Source organism: Danio aesculapii, chromosome 25, assembly GCF_903798145.1.
Source record: "Danio aesculapii chromosome 25, fDanAes4.1, whole genome shotgun sequence".
Classification (NCBI taxonomy): domain Eukaryota; kingdom Metazoa; phylum Chordata; class Actinopteri; order Cypriniformes; family Danionidae; genus Danio; species Danio aesculapii.
In genome coordinates, this window is record NC_079459.1 from 17,738,547 (window position 1) to 17,756,198 (window position 17,652).

General features: G+C 35.6%; 1 protein-coding gene across 2 annotated transcripts in view; it reads left to right on the forward strand.

The window, feature by feature from the left end:
• celsr1b (cadherin EGF LAG seven-pass G-type receptor 1b) overlaps positions 1–17,652 on the forward strand; it is a 119,253-nt gene that overhangs the window by 80,324 nt on the left and 21,277 nt on the right. For both annotated transcript variants that reach the window (XM_056451503.1, XM_056451504.1), the window contains exons 14-25: positions 2,760–2,880; positions 4,763–4,946; positions 6,026–6,127; positions 7,215–7,309; positions 7,415–7,624; positions 10,167–10,350; positions 10,431–10,571; positions 11,617–11,827; positions 14,183–14,350; positions 14,478–14,604; positions 16,088–16,288; positions 16,354–16,528. In XM_056451503.1, the coding sequence (XP_056307478.1) occupies positions 2,760–2,880; positions 4,763–4,946; positions 6,026–6,127; positions 7,215–7,309; positions 7,415–7,624; positions 10,167–10,350; positions 10,431–10,571; positions 11,617–11,827; positions 14,183–14,350; positions 14,478–14,604; positions 16,088–16,288; positions 16,354–16,528 (1,919 nt within the window). The remainder of the gene's footprint in view (positions 1–2,759; positions 2,881–4,762; positions 4,947–6,025; positions 6,128–7,214; positions 7,310–7,414; positions 7,625–10,166; positions 10,351–10,430; positions 10,572–11,616; positions 11,828–14,182; positions 14,351–14,477; positions 14,605–16,087; positions 16,289–16,353; positions 16,529–17,652) is intronic.

The window sequence follows — 17,652 nt, forward strand, 5'->3', positions numbered from 1 at the left end:
TAAACTGTTCTCAAGCAGAACCAGCAGGTATTTCTTTTGTCATAATCTTTTTAATTGTCATTTTATACAGTATATTTTCCACAAGATGGGCCCTGTTTTTTATCTGATATATTTTCCAGTGTTTTAACACTATTGCACATTATACACATCCTTAAACTGTAAGGGTTGGCACGGTGGCTCAGTGGTTAGCACTGTCAACTCACATCAAGAAGGTTAATGGTTTGAGTCCCAGCTGGGTCAGTTGGCATTTCTGTGTGGAGTTTGCATGTTCTCCCTGTGTTCGCGTGGGTTTCCCCCGGGTGCTCTGTTTTCCCCCACAGTCCAAAGACATGTGGTATGAGCAAAATAGGCTCATTCTGAAATCTTAGCCCTATATACATTTCTGGAGATTGCGAGTTATGTAGCCAAAAGTACGTATGGCTGTTTTTCGTCCTTAAAACAAATGCTACGGTGGCGGTATGATGCCGTTCCTTTTCTCGTTTACCAGCTGACCGCTTACCTCTGTATGGACGGCTTTCCCACTGCTATCAGTTTTCCAGTTAGCTCGCCATGTATGTTGATGAATTTAAGATGCAGAGAGGAGTTAAACATGACTTCTGTCAAAGAACGGTTCCAAAAAGTGGTTATGACAAAAACAGGAGCCAAAAAAATAAATAAACAAATAAATAACAGGGTTAAAATCTGAAAACGTGGTGAAAATCTGGCAAGGGCTTTACTTTTTCTGGATTGCTTTTTAAAACTGTCGGTTGGGTTTAGGGAAGTGGGTGAACGGGTCAATCGGTGCTTTTGAAAACACTATTGGTTGGGTTTAGGGAAGGAGGAGGGTGGGAGAGCGGATCGATCAGTCAGTCACTCGACAGCAGCATTTGCTGGATTTTTACGGAGACCCAGGAGGGACGTGAGGGTGGGGAAAAAACAAGTGGAATAAAAAAAACTGGGTGTGAGAAAAAAAATAGGAAGTGTGATAGGAATATATTTTTTTAAGTTTTTGCGTTCCCTCGCAAAACACTTCCTCGCAAAAAACAAGTGTTTTTCCACAAACACTTCCTGTTCACTTCATACCTGTAACATGTCAACCCTCCCATTTTTGCCGGGATTGAAGTGAAGGGAACGCAAAACATCTTTGCGAGGGAACGCAAATAATTAAAAAATATCTTCCTATCAATCTGTTTTCTCCCACCCATTTTTTTTTCTCACACCAATTTTTTTTTTCTTCCACCCATTTTTCCTCCACCCACAATCACTTTCCTTAGGGGTGTCCATATATTTACGAAAGAACAGCAGGCATGAATGGCACTCTCGAGAGAAATTTGAGATCTGAAATAGTGTACACAGCGGCCTTTGGTGGATTCGTGAAAACAAAAACTGCAAAAAACCTTGGCACTCTCCAGAAATGTATATATCAGTATACATTTTTAGAATGAGCCTGAGTTGTGTAGGATTGTGTGTGTGTAAATGGGTGTATGGGTGTCTCCCAGTACTGGGTTGCAGCTGGAAGGGTATCCGCTGCATAAAAACATATGCCGGAATAGTTGGCGGTTCATTCCACTGTCGCAACCACTGATAAATAAAGGGAATAAGCCGAAGGAAAATAAATGAATAAATAAACTATAAGGTTTTACTGTAAATTCTATGAGGAGAAATAAATGAAAGCTTCTTTCCTCTATACAGAATATATTGTGTGTGATTTTGTCTTTTTAATATGTCTGTGTAGTTTTTATTCACTTTTATATTAGTTTTAATATACTGGAAAAATTTGAAACAAAATAAATATACTTTTTAAAATTGTTTTCAATAATTTTTTTTTTTAAAGATGACATTTAGTTTGTTGCAAGTAACAAAAATGATTATAGTTTTTGAAAATAGTTTTGTTTTAAAATAATGAATTAAAATATATTTCTAACATGATTGTGTGACTACAACATGATTTTCATTATAAAACTACATTTTTTAAAGGAATATTTGTATATTGGATGCACTGAATACATGCTTATTGCTTTGTAAAGTCACTAAGATTTTTAATATTGCATTAAGAAAGAATAACGTACAGCAAATGAATTCATTCATTCATTTTCTTTTTGGCTTAGTCCCTTTATTAATCTGAGGTCGCCACAGCGGAATGAACCACCAACCTATCCACCATATGTTTCGTGCAGTGGATGCCCTTCCAGCTGAAACCCATCACTGGGAAACATCCATACACACTCATTCACACATACACTACGGACAATTTAGCTTAGCCAATTCGCCTATGCCACATGTTCTTGGACTTTGTGAGGAATACCGGAGCACCGTGAGGAAACCCACGTGAACATGGGGAGAACATGCAAACTCCACAGTGAATGCAATAATACTATAAAAAATTAAACTCTATGAGATATCAACCCAGACAAAAAGTCGCAGTGATGGAAACCGGCTTCCAATTTAAAAGCAACTATAATAAGAAAGATAGCATCAAACATGTTGAAGATGAGAGAATTTCCGTTTATTTCCATTACCTTAAAAAGACTCTCTGTTAAATGGTCACAAAGGAAGTTAGTCTACAATGATGGATTGCTTTCACAATACATCATGTCAAGTTTGCCTCGCAGTCTGAAACCACTGCTTTGATTTTACAGCGCAATTTCACGTCCAATTTCAAAGCAAATCCGTCTGTTTTCCCACTTCCAATTAGCCTCAGTCTTCAGTATTAGCACTTCTGGCTCTTGTTCTGTGAAGTGTGAAGCTTAAACAGTCTTTTTCTTTTTTGTCGCACACAGAGGAGACCAGCCTTGTGCTCATGGGTGGTGGGGAAACCCGACATGTGGGCCCTGCAACTGCGACCTCAGCAAAGGCTTCAAACGGGACTGTAATAAAACCACAGGAGAGTGTAGCTGCAAGGTAAGCAACAAGTGATCACATGCTTCACAAAACAAAAAACTATAGAAAAGGATTAAGAGTACGCTTGGAAATGATCCGTTTTTTGTGGATTTACCTAGAACTGTAAAAATGCTGGGTTCCACATAATTCCTCCATGCTATCCCTACACAAATCAATTAAATTAACTCAGTTTTTTTTAACAAAATGTAAGTGGATTCAACATAAAACAATTTAAATTGTCTCAAAAAGCTTAAGAAGTGTGTGGTGAAGCAGTTGGTTGCGCTGTCAGTTGTGGCTGGAAGGGCATCTACTGCGTAAAACACTTGCTGGATTAGTTGGCGGTTCATTCCGCAGTGGTGACTCCTGATTAATAAAGGGACTAAGCTGAAAAGAAAATAAATGAATGAATGAGTTAGAACAAGCAACAAAGGTAATTTTTGTAGTTTACTCATAAAAATGCTGGATTCCATTCCACACAACCAATTTGTGTTGGGAAAACATTTAAAAAAAATGAAGTTAAATGATTAGTTTTTACAAATTTAAATAGATGGAACATAAAACAATTAAGTTGTCCCAAAAAAACTTTAAGAATTGTTTTGGTTTTTTCAACTTATTTTAAATACGCCGTTTGAACAAGCAGCAAAAGTAATTTTTTGAGTGTGTTATGGATGGGTTTGAGGAAAACATTTAAAGATTTCTTAAATTTTCTGTTGAAACCTTGGCAATGTGTTGTCTAAAAAATTAATATGCAACTATTTAGATCATTTTATGCATTTTGTTTCATCAGTGGTATCTAGAACAGAAACTGTACAGACATGTTTTTAAAATCAGTTTACTAAAATTATAGTATATAATACTAATTTGGTCATACTTTATGTCACTTTATGTACAATTCGTGATATTAACAAACCATAACTAAGACTTTTTAGCTCAATAAACTACTAATTAGCTGCTCATTTATAGTTTTTAAGGTAGTAGTTGGGTGATATTGGATAGGATTGGGGCTTTACTTTATAAGTAATAAACAATAAACTTCATAAGTGCTAATAAAAGTGTTAATAACTTAATAACAGGCAGGTAATAAGCCAGTAGTAAATGCTGTAAATTGTTACTCACAACTAAGGTGTTACTAATAATTTCCATATTACAGGAATTTAAATACAATCATATTCAGTTATTAGTTCTCCTGTGATATTTTATAAAATCTTTCTCAAAAACACTTTTCAGAGTATTCCCTATTATATCTTGCTGAATGCTAGCATCTTGAAATATAACTAGTATAATATTATGTACTGCCATTATGACAAAAACAAAATAAATTCATTATTAGAGATTAGACATTAAAGACATTATTAATATTACTTTTAAAAATCTATTATATTTAAAAATGTGTTGAAAAAGTCTTCTCACTCTTAAACAGCAAAAATACTATCATTAATATTTATCTTTTTTATTTGTAGACGAGTATATAGAGGCGGTTATATTTATGTATTTTTTATATTTTGATGTATGATTGTGCCTGTAAAGGAATTTCATTACAAAACAGGAATATACTGTACATTTAAAATGAATATAAGTATCTTATTCTTTCCATAGTTGTATTTGTTTATAAAAATTTTGTAAAACAGTAATTTATTTTTACACTTATTTTTCTAAACAAAAAGGTCAAAAGAACAGCATTTGTATGAAATAAACAACATCGTTAACATTATAAGTGGATTTTCTGTCACTTTTGGTCAACTTGTTTGTATATAAATGCTGAACTAACTTAGATTTGTAATGCCATCTATATATTGCCACTCTCTGGTGATTTAAATCACTTCTACTATCCTTATTTGTAAGTTTCTTTAAAATAAAAGTCTCTAGTAAATGACTAAATGTAAACATAATGTAACTTTTTCAGGACAACTACTTTCGTCCTCTCGGAGGAGACACTTGCTACCCGTGTGACTGTTTCCACTTGGGCTCTCATTCACGGGTGTGTGACTCTGTGACGGGACAGTGCTCCTGTAAGACAGGTGTTGTGGGCCGGCAGTGTAACCGCTGCGACAACCCTTTTGCTGAGGTCACAGTCACCGGATGTGTGGGTATGTATCTGTTAAAGGGATAGTTCACCCAAAACTGACCTTTCTGCAATCATTTACTTAACCTGTTACTGTTAAACACAAGAGAAGATATTTTAAAGAAAGCTGGAACCATCTATTTCCCTGTATTTTCCCTCTTTTTGCATGAACTGTGTCTTTAAGTCAACATTCTGCAGACAAAAACACTATTTTGTGCATCTTCTGAAGATGTCTTGTCATTAAAGGGCCATGAAACCTCCCTCTTTCAGTTCAAGTCTACCTCAGAATTTTTTCAAAAAATGCTCTATGATGGGAGTGGAGTGTTGTGAGCAGAAGGGAGTAGTAGGCATGGCCGGCAAAGCAGAGGAAAAACAAGGTGGCTTACCAGCTCAAGACAAAAAAACACTAGAAATAAGGAGGACTTTTCTCATCCTGAATCCCCGGGTCTGAATGCAGACAGTCACAGTGGATAGCAGTACAGCATATCTCTTTCCCTATCTATTCCGGTAATCTGAAAGATTTTAAACATGTGCAAACACAGCAGCATGGATATAGGCAGTGTGTCTGAATGGTAAAGAACTCAGCTGATAAAACACTAAGTCCGTCATTCTCCAATTCTCATACAGCTCTACTGACAAAAAGTAATTGCTGCACACAAAGGTTGTCTGTATCAGTGGCCCTGACAGCATCACGGAGAAAGTCATCCAACAAACTCTGTGGATCATCGAAACAAAAATATATGACCCTTCACAACCACCTAAATACTGCAAGCCATGAGCTGTCTCGCTGCATGGCAGGTCTGAGACTGTCCATATCTCTGGAAAGCATGTGCAGTCATGAATAATTAAGAAGCAGCGTCTTCTCATTGGATAAGAAAACTCAGTCTATATAATCATGAGAAACTGACTCATCATCACTGGACAGGCAGATATTGCTACATCACTGATTTTGATCCTGCCCCAATAATGATTTTAAACCCGGAAGATGAAATTAGCTGACAAACGCTCAGAATTATCCAATTATCCAGGCCACATTAGAGCCACTAAATGGCATTTGCTCTGCCAGATTTCACTTTCTTACTCTCACTTCATTTGTTTTTCTAGTGGTTTATGATGGTTGTCCTAAAGCCTTTGAAGAGGGCATCTGGTGGCCCCGGACCATGTTTGGTGGCCCTGCAGCTACCAACTGCCCCAAAGGATCCAGTGGTGAGTCTAGAGGATCAATAATCTCTTTGACTAAATCACAAATTCACTAAAACAATCAATAATACGCACACACTTTACTGAATTTGAGATTATATTTTATTAAACAAAAATGTGCAGCTATATTTATATAATTCATATTATTAAACATATAGTTACTTATTTAAGAATAATACAGATGGTTTTGAAAAATGTAACTATTGCCCAATAAAAATTATCATTTTATCAATTTTTTGTCAAAATTACAGTTTTTTCCAACAATTTCCATTCTCATTTTAGTTAAAGTTTTGTCTTTTTTATTCTTCATTTTTAAAATGTTTTCTTTTTAATGATTTTTTTATAATTATTGATGTAAATTAATAAGACTAGTTTCAATACTATTGAATGTTTAAATATGTATATATTTCATTTATTTGAAAACACACCCTCACACACACATATATATATATATATATATATATATATTTATGAATGTATGGGTGTTTCCCAGTGATGGGTTGCAGCTGGAATGGCATCCGCTGTGTAAAACATATGCTGGATAAGTTGGCGGTTTATCCCGTTGTGGCAACCCCTGATTAATAAAGGGACTAAGCCAAAAAAGAAAATGAATGATGCGCTATAGGTGAATTGGGTAAGCTAAACTCTTCATTGAGTATGTGTGTGTCCTGGTCCTTCAGGTTGGGGGTTGAGCATTGGGCAAATAACCCACCTCATAAAAAATGTATATATATATATATATATATATATATATATATATATATATATATATATATATATATATATATATATATATATATATATACTTTCTATTTGTGTTATTTAAATTGTAATTAATTTCATTGTATCAAATGTAAATTAATTTAAATTAGTTTTTCCACATATGTAAAAATAACATATGATCACATACACATCATGCAAATATATCCATCATTTTTAAAATGTGTTTAATATATACATAAATAGTCACCTTAATTGCATTTGTCACATTCGTTGCCTTGTACTTGTACATGTGTAATGACAATAAAGTGGAATCTAATCTAATCTAATTTCGGTAGTTCATTGTTGAATTCACATTTGCCATGTGAAACAGGCACAGCTATCCGTCACTGCAGTGATGATAAAGGCTGGTTTCCATCAGAGCTCTTCAACTGCACGTCCCTCAGCTTCTCAAAGCTCAAGAAAGAGGTCTGTGGCTCTTCTTTTTTGCTTTATTGAATACTAGCTGGAATACTAGTCGAGATTTTTTCAGGCGTTCTATGACAAGTGTTTCGTCTTTCTCTTGCGTTTCAGAGTGAGTATCTTCATGCAAACGCTTCTCGAATGGATGGAGAGAGATCCAGAAGTCTTGCAGGTCTGCTTCAGACGGCCACGGGACACACGGATCGTCTTTTTGGGAATGATGTAAGGACTGCCTACCATCTGCTGGCCAGTGTGCTGGAGCACGAGAGTCTGCAGCAGGGATTCGATCTCACTGCCACACATGATACTGATTTCAACAGGGTAACTCCACACACACACACACATACTTGCATATATGGTTTATGAGGACTCTCCACAGGCTTAATGTATTTATACTGTTAAACTGCTTATTATATGGCCTTAACCTATCCCACAGAAAACCATTGGCAAATATTAAATGTCAAATAATCCCTTTTAAAGTATGATTTTTTAAAAGTGTTTTGAATTACAAGGATATAAGACATGTCCTCATAAACCACATGAACAACTGCACACACACAAAATCCAGCAAAAGCTTTACAGGTCTTCATATTCAGGTTCAGTCTGATGAAAGTTTATTGTACAGACCATGTAGGAACTAAAGTTGGTCAAGATGATCTGCCTGGTTGACACTGATATACGTAACTATTTAGTGTTATTTTACAGTACTGTAGAATTAAGTACTTTTATTTTGACATTTTTTAATTCATATTCTTTTTTTTTGTTCTATTTTGAACAGCACTTTTAACGAATGTTTTAGTGTTTTTGTTTTAGGTTTTGTTCTTTTTATTGAATACTTTTTATATATTTAATTTTTATATATTTAACTTAATATTTATATTATTGTATTTCATTATATCTTATATTAAAGTTTTCATTTTCATTTAAATTAAATTCATACTATAAATATAATAAATGGAGCAATGCAGTGGCGCAGTGGGTAGTGCTATTGCCTCACAGCAAGAAGATCGCTGGTTCGAGCCTTGGCTAGTTCAGTTGGCATTTCTGTGTGGAGTTTGCATGTTCTCCCCATGATCGCGTGAGTTTCCTCCTGGTGCTCCGGTTACCCCCATAGTCCAAAGACATGTGGTACCGGTGAAATGTATAAGCTAAAGTGGCCATAGGGTACGTGTGTGTGAATGAGCGTGTATGGATGTTTCCCAGTGATGGGTTGCAGCTGTAAGGTCATCCGCTGTGTAAAACATATGCTGGATAAGTTGGCGATTCATTCCGCTGTGGTGATCCCAGATTAATTAAGGGACTAAGCCGAAAAGAAAATGAATGAATGAATAAACTATTCAGACTATAAACTATTCAATTTAAACTATTCAATTTATTTGACATGTTTTATTTATTTATGATTTGGTTATGGGTCATACACAGACCATGTGGGTCAGGTAGTTGAAACAGTATGCTACAAATAATTAATTTGTTAAAAATTAATTTATTATTCATATATAATTAATTTACTGCCGCCTACAACGAAGATGCCATGGTCCATCGCGATGTTTCACATTAGACATCATACGATGAAAAATTGGTCGACATCGCCCAACCCAAATGTGCGTATTATTAAATAACACTCAAAAAACAAATCATCAAGTTAGGGTGGACAGAACAGCCTTCAAGCATATATATATATATATATATATATATATATATATATATATATATATATATATATATATATATATATATATATATATATATATATATATATATATATATATATATATATAGTTAATCTGCAGTTATACAATTTAATATACTGTTTGAAAAGGTGATTTCTGTTCTTCTTTTGTTATTTGTGTTTTTGTATTTGTTATATTTCTGTAATTTTTTATTGAGTCTTCATAACAGTAAATGTTTATAAGAAAGTGTCTGGTGCATATAGAGAGAAAAGTGTGTTTCCTACAGGTGGTTTGTACAGCCCACTCACAAGTGTGAACCCCACTCAGAATTGCTTAATTTTAAAAAAGAATATGACAGCTTCTCTCTCAAAAACAGCAAACATGTTGTGTTGTGTGGTAGGATGCCAAAATCGAAAGTCCAAAAATAGAAAACTTAAATTTTACCGTACACCACACTGCTTTAAATGCCAACCGCAGACGTCTTTGGCTAACAGCCATCGTAGGAGCTGAATGGAGTGAGAACCTAATTAAAAATGCTTAACTCTGTAGTTCTCATCTATATCAGGTAAGTTCACGCTACACTGAATCATACACATTACTCGTTTTTGATTGCAGCAATGATTTCAGCAAAAACAGTTAAGTATGGTTAATTAAACTGCGGACACTGAATGCTTAGAATGAAATGTAAAAAATCTAAGTTCACATACCCTGCCGTACAGGTGCAGTTCGCTGTCAGAATGCAATTGTTTTGCATGTTGATGATTACGCAGGCCTTGTACAGTTCCATCTTCTTTCCTTGTCTTTGGCTAGGCAGAACCTTGGTCCTTAGCACTACAAAGTTTTGAATCTGGTAATCATGAACCATCATGGACCTGTCAGAGCAACGCCGCTCACTTTAACGTTAATTTAGCCGAATAACTGTGCTTATCACTGGGTGACAAGCTGTTATAATACGCTAAAAGCATTATGTAAATAACATATATATAATATGTAATCAATATAACTTATCTCGAATACAACCACAAACACTGTACCGCATTGGATGTCATTCCCTCCCTGTAAATGCTAGCGCTCACGTTTTTTTCTGCAACCTCAATGCGTGCGCATTCTGAATGTTTACAAACCGGTAATTCGCCTATAGTGTGAGGTCTTGTTCCAGCGTTTATAAACCTCCCTCTTGTTTGTTGTGCTAGAACATTATTAAAGCCGGAAGTGCCATCCTCGACCCGCTCAACCAGGAGCACTGGGAGAAGATCCAGCGATCTGACAGCGGTACAGCAAACCTGCTCCACCAGTTTGAAGAGTACGCAAACACTCTGGTCCAAAACATGAGGAAGACCTACCTGAGACCCTTCACCATCATCACTGACAACATCAGTTAGTATCGCCTTCTTCATACTGCAGCCTCTGCTCTGCTCAGACTATGGTATTTACCATTTTATGTCTTCCCATTCAAGTTGTTGCATTGGATTTTCTGGACTCCACTGCAAGCCAAGAAAAGATACCTCGATTTCAGGAGGTTAAGGAGGTCTTCTCAAAAGAGATGGAGTCTTCAGTCCTCTTCCCAAACCTGCTTATCATGTCAAAGAAGAGCAAAGGTTCTCCCTTTGAACTGTATTTCTTGTGGCCTTTGCTAATTTTGGTATCCATGGTCAACTTAAGTAAAGAAATTTATTTATTGTTTAAGTTTTTGATTGTTTGCTCCAAAAAAATGCTTGTTTGTTTTTAATCTAAGTAGATGCTCCTTTGTTGAAATCATTGATATTTTGATATTTTGTAGTAATGTAGGAGACGTTGGATTGTAGTTTTAGAGAAATACTGTAGAATGGAAAATTGTTAACCCTCCTGTTAAATTTGTATTCTTCTAAAAAAATTTCCCCATGGATGCTTAACAGAAAGAAATTTTCACAGTAATTCCTGTTATATTTTTTTCTTCTGGAGAAAGTCTTTTTTGTTTTATTTCAGCTGCAATAAAAGCAGTTTATAACTTTTTTAAAAACAACTTTCAGGGTCAATATTATTAGCAATATTAAGCTCCCTGTTTTGAGTGGCTGCAAAACAAACGACTGTTGTCCAGTGACTTGCCTAATTACCCTAATGTGGCTAGTTAACCTAATTAACCAACATAGAAACACCTTTAAATTGAACTGAATACTAGTATGGTTCAAAATAACTAGTAAACTATTATCTACTGTCATCATGGCAAAAGAAATTAATTATTAGAAATGAGCTATTAAAACTATTTTAAAAAACTTATTAGAAAAAAATCTTGTCTCTCTGAAACGGCTTTGGGAAAATATATTTAAAAGGATTACAATTTTACAGGAGGGCTTTAGATAATTCGATCTAATAATTAAACAATCTTCAACTGTATTTTGCTCATATGTATTTATAGGGGTGCCAATTATTGCAGCAAACCTATATTTACCTAAATATTTGTTTTCTTGATAAAACTATTTTACGTTTGCAATTAATTGTTTTCAATGAGTTTTTTTGTTCATATTTCGAGGAAAAGATTGACACTTTTACATCCTTCTTTGCTTATATTTACCAAGGGATGCCAGTATTAAGGAACTGTACAAGCATTAATATTTATAAAAAATGTGCTCAATGTTAAACTTTATGTGTCTTATTACACTGTAGATGCTTTCAGCACAGATCCTCCATCCCAGATTAACTCAACTGTGTCTGTGATGAGCATGGATGGATCAGATGTTGTTGATCTGACACCCTCCATTAAGAAAAGACGGCACGCAGAACAGCCTGATCCCCCTGCTGCAGTGATGGTGCTGATCTACAGGTCTTTGGGTCACCTTCTTCCAGAAAGTTACGATCCAGACCGACGCAGTCTAAGGTACAGTTTTAGCATTATATTTATAATCAACAGATATTAAACTTAAGCAATACTCGAGAAACTAGTCATTGAATAAAAGTAATATTTCAATAAAATTTGAATTGCACCAAGATTAAAACTCTGAATGATACAATAAATTGATAATAATTTTTATTTGAATTATTTGGCAGAATTTCAATTAATTACAATTCTATAATTAGAAGTAGATTCACATTTAACATAAAACAAAAAAGCTAATATTTTTATTGAATCAATCATTTTATAAACTTCACAATTATGGATACTTAATCAAAAGTAGGGCATACTATTTAGTCAAATTAGAGATCAAGTCAAAAAGATTAAAAAAAATTAAAATGTCATGAAATGAATGCTGCTGAAATGAACTTGCGCATACCGGTTGCAATAGCAAACATGTCGTGTTGTGCGGTAGGATCGAAAGTCCAAAAACAAAAAAACCTACATTTTACCGTACACCACACTGCTTTTAATGCCAACCGCAGCTGTCTTTGGCTAACAGCCAACAGAAGAGCTGAATGGAGTGAGGACCGAATTAAAAATGTTCAACTCTGCAGTTCTCATCTATATCAGGTAAGTTCACGCTATGCTGAATCATACACAATACTCGTTTTTGACTGCAGCAATGATTTCAGCAAAAACAGTTAAATATGATTAATTAAACTGCCGGCACTAAATGCTTTAAATGAAATGTAAAAATGTAACACACACCCTGCCGTACAGGTACAGTTGGCTGTCAGAATGCAGTTGTTTTGCTTGTTGATGATTATGGTGATCTTCTTTCCTTGTCTTTGACTAGGCAGAACCTCAGTTTTTAACACTACATAGTTTTGAATCTGGTACTCATGGAGCATTAGTTCTTGCACATGACCACATAGAACAAAATTGTTGGCATCCAAAGACTTGTAGGTCTTTAACTTCTCTTTTGTAAAATCACTTGGAGTTTCAATGAGATAGTTGTATATTTCGGGTTGGAGTCTTAGCCTTTTCATCTTATCCAATATCCATTGAGAGGGTGCTATCGCAAATGAACCTGTCAGATGAACACCGCGCACTTTAACATTAATTTAGCCAAATAGCTGTGCTTATCACTGGGTGACAAGCTGTTATAATACGCTGAAAGCATTATGTAAATAATATATATAATATGTAATCAATATAACTCATCTCTAATACAACAACAAACTCTGTACCCATCAGATGTCAATCCTTCACTGTAAATGCCAGCGCTCCTGTTTTTTTCTGCAACGTCGTTGCACGCACATTCTGAATGTTTACAAACTGGTAATTCGCCTATAAGTAAGCCAATATTATGACATGATTTTTATCATGATTATTTCATAATGACAGAACTATGAGATAAAAATGTCATTACTTAATTATAAGATTTTTATACTTAAATTAGTATTTAGACAAGGCGAGTTTATTTACAGTATATGGCACATTTCAAACATAATGCTAATTCAAAGTGCTTTACAAAAAAAGCTCTATACAAATAAACTTAAATTGAAATGAATTTACATTACATTTACAAGAATAAAAGAAACATAAAATACTACAAATATAAGAATATAAATAACAAAGAACTAAAATGATTAAAAACTGTTTTAAAATATACAAAAACAGGTTTAAAAGGAATTAAAAAAAAAAATAGTTGTATAACTAGTTGTATAATTGTATGAAGTTATATCAAATAAATTCTGAAATTATTTGCTTATAGTGAGGTATATGAAATAAAAGGTCAAAATTGTTAGATTAAGCCATTAATTCAGTCATTAATACATGGTTCTCTGGAGTACATGATTCTGACAGGTTAATTATGGCATTTCAAAATATGTTAATCTCAACAAATAAAACTAATAACACATGCTCACCTGGATACTACAAGTCATCTTGACCATTAGTGGTTATAACAATATATACAGTTGAAGCCCCCTTTAATTTTTTTTCTTTTTTAAATATGTTTGATAGGTTTCAATTTTTAAAAAAACATTTTAAGGTCAAAATTATTAGCCCCTTTAAGCTATTTTTTGAGTCTATAGAACAAACCACCATTATACAATAACTTGCCTAATTACCCAATCCTGTCTAGTTAACCTAATTAACCTAGTTAAGCCTTTAAATGTCACTTTAAGCTGTACAGAAGTGTCTTGAAAAATATCTAGTCAAATACTATTTACTGTCATCATGGCAAATATAAAAGAAATCAGTTATTAGAAATGAGTCATTAAAACTTTTATGTTTAGAAATCTCTCCGTTAAACAGAAATTGGGGGAAAAATAAACGGGGGGGGGGGTAATATTTCTGACTTCAACTGTAGAGTATGTTTCACTTTCTCAGACTGCCCAATCGTCCTGTCATCAACACGCCTTTAGTGAGCGTGGTGGTCCACAAGGATGGAGAACCGCTCTTAAGCCCTCTCCAAAGACCAATATTGCTGAACTTCAGGCTCCTGGAGATTCATGAGAGAACCAAACCTGTGTGCGTCTACTGGAACCACTCCATCCTGTGAGTCCTTATTGAATGAATACATTAATAGTATATATTATCTTTCATTGATGGTCCAAAGAAAAAAATCTACAGTATCTCTGCCTATGTAATGATAGCAGAATAAAGATGTATTTTTATTTGATAGAGTTGCTGGTGGAGGTGCCTGGTCTTCTAAAGGCTGTGAGCTGGTCTTCAGGAACTCCACTCACATCAGCTGCCAGTGCAGTCACATGAGCAGCTTTGCCGTTCTTATGGACATCTCCAAACGAGAGGTAAGACTCGGTGAGCTATTGTGGTTTGTGGAGACGCATTAAGCAGCCATTTTTTTTGGCTTCAAAAGCATGATTGGTAAATAGCGATGGTTTTATTTAAAGAGTTAGTTCATGCACAAATGAAACTTTTATTATTAATTATGCTCCCTCATTTTGTTCCAATTCACTGAGACCTTTTTTCATCTTCTAAAATCATATTAAGATATCTTAGATGAAATCTGAGAGCTCTCTCATCCTCCATAGACAGTAATGGTCCTGAGATGCTCAAGTCCAAAGACACCAAAATACTTGTTAAAACATTCCACGTCACTTCAATGTTTCAACTGTAATCATGCGAAGCTCCAAGAACACTTTTGTGCGCAAAAAAAATCGTTTGCTCCTATTTAAAATATAAAAATAAACGACTTTTTTTTAATAAACGCATAATAAACTTAATAAATATCCTGGCCTGATGCAGAATACATAGGCAATTCAAGGTGAGTGAAGTCGTTTTTATAGTTTTTTGAAAAGAAAAGTGTTCTTGGAGCTTCGTATAATTACATGGAATGTTTTGACAATATTTTTGGTTCCTTTTCTGGACTTTGTCTCGGAACCCTTGCTATCTATAGAGCATGGGTGTCCAAACTCGGTCCTGGAGGGCCGGTGTCCTGCAGATTTTAGCTCCAACTTGCCTCAACACACCTGCATGGATGTTTCAAGAAAGCCTAGTAAGTGCTTGATTAGCTAGCCCAGGTGTGTCTGATTGGGGTTGGAACTAAACTTTGCAGGACACCGGCCCTACAGGACCGAGCTTGGACATGCCTGCTATAGAGGGTCAGTGAGCTCTCAGCTTTCATTTTTAAAAATCTCAATTTATGTTCTGAAGATGAGCGAAGAACTCAGGGGATTGGAACAACATGAGGGTGAGCAATTAATAACAGAATATTCATATTTGAGTGAATTAACCCTTTAATTCTGTCCGATCTTTATTCTGAACATGCATTAAAACTACACTGCAATGATTTTATATAGTACAAAGTGTATAAACTGAGCGCTAACATAGGCCAGAGGAAGAGCACCGATGTACCAATAGTTATTTGGACTGGTAGCTCAGGTGCCACATATGGAAATGACCAAACACTCAGGGGGGAAAAAGATATTCTGTGTTAAGTTTTAAAATTCAAAAAGTATGAAAAAAAAAATCAATCTAAAGCTAGAGTAAACTTATTTTCACGATGTAAGCAATGGCCTTCATTCACTATGAATTTTGTTTAGCATGTCAACTGTTTTTGTTGTATACAAATACAGTATGTTTAATATAACAAAATTTCACAAAGCTAAAGTCAAATCACATTTTTATTTTATATTATTTATCAATTTAAAAATAAATAAATAAAAATGAAATTGGTCTCAGAATCAGCCATTTTGTTTGTAAAAATCCTAAATCTGAATTGTCTATATTTTCTAGTATTCACACAGCTAACTAGATGATTCTCGGTTACAGCATGGTGACGTTCTTCCACTGAAAGTGGTGACCTACACAACAGTGTCAGCATCACTGGTGGCCCTCCTCATCACCTTCCTCCTGTTGGCCATTCTTCGCAAGCTGCATTCCAATCTACACAGCATCCACAAGAACTTAGTGGCCTCCATCTTCCTCTCAGAGTTCATCTTCCTCACTGGCATCAATCAGACTGACAGTCCGGTGAGCAGGAGTTTCTGTACTATTACTACTAGTTTCTGTGTGACACTAAACCCTTGCTTTTCTAGTTTGTTTGTACAGTTGTGGCCATTCTTCTACATTACTCATACATGTGCGCATTCGCCTGGATGTTTGTGGAGGGGCTGCACATTTATCGAATGCTGACTGAGATGCGTAACATCAACCAAGGCCATATGCGGTTCTACTATGCCATTGGCTGGGGGATTCCCGCTGTTATTACCGGTAGGATGCTCAGTTGATCACTAGTTAGCCCCCTGACTGATCACCAACACTAACTAGACACTAACACTAACTAGAGCAGCAGTTCTTAATCCTGGTCCTCCTGACCTCCTACTCAGTACATTTTGTACATCTCTCTTGTTTAACACAGCTGATCTAGATAACCAACTCATTAGAAGAGAGGCTAATGAAAGAACCGTGTTCCTAGTGTTCACAACTCATCACTGGTCCCTGCACAAAAACACTGGCTGAACGTGAAATTTCATTCACTCACCTAGAGCACGTGTCTTTGGACTTGTGGGGGAAACCGGAGCACCCGGAGGAAACCCACACGAACACAAGGCGAACATGCAAACTCCACACAGAAATACCAACTGACCCAGCAGGGGCTGGAACCAGCGACCTTCTTGCTGTGAGGCGATCGTGCTACCCACTGCGCCACCATGATGCCAACTTGAAATGTACTTGATTTAAAAACAAATATTTGCACTACATTCTTTTCAGCATCTTCAGACCAAGTTCATTACAGAAGTGTGAAGGGTTATTTAACCATAATCATGAGATTTAAATAAAAAAGTCTCATGCATTTTAACGCCCTTTGAATTGAACATACTTCCTTTGAGCTGGATTCCTGACAGAATGTCCAGTGATGTGCAGTGATGTCCACTTCGCAGGTCACCTACATTTGATTGGAACAAACCTCTGAAGGGGTAAGAGAAAAGTACGAAATGTGCAGAGCGGAGGGTTATTAGGGTCAGGATTGAGAACCACTGCACTAGAGAGCAACAGAAAACTTAGAAAGTGCCCTTAGGATGACTTTAAAATAGTAGGTTCTCAATCAGGGACCAGGGATCTAGTTGAATGCCACAAAAAACCTCCAAAGTAACCTCGGTATTGCGTAAAAGTGTTTGGTCCTCAGCTTGGGGCACACTAGGGGGCTGTAGAAATATTATAAAGGGCCCTTAGGATGACTTAAAAGTATTTCAATCTTGACCAGGAAGTTAGGGCCCTCTAAGGGATGGCAGAAAACTTACAAAGTGCCTTCAAGATGACTTCAAAGTACTAAGTTCTGAGCCAGGAACCTGCGGCCTGATACAAGGCTTTACAAAACTTCCAAGGAGATATTA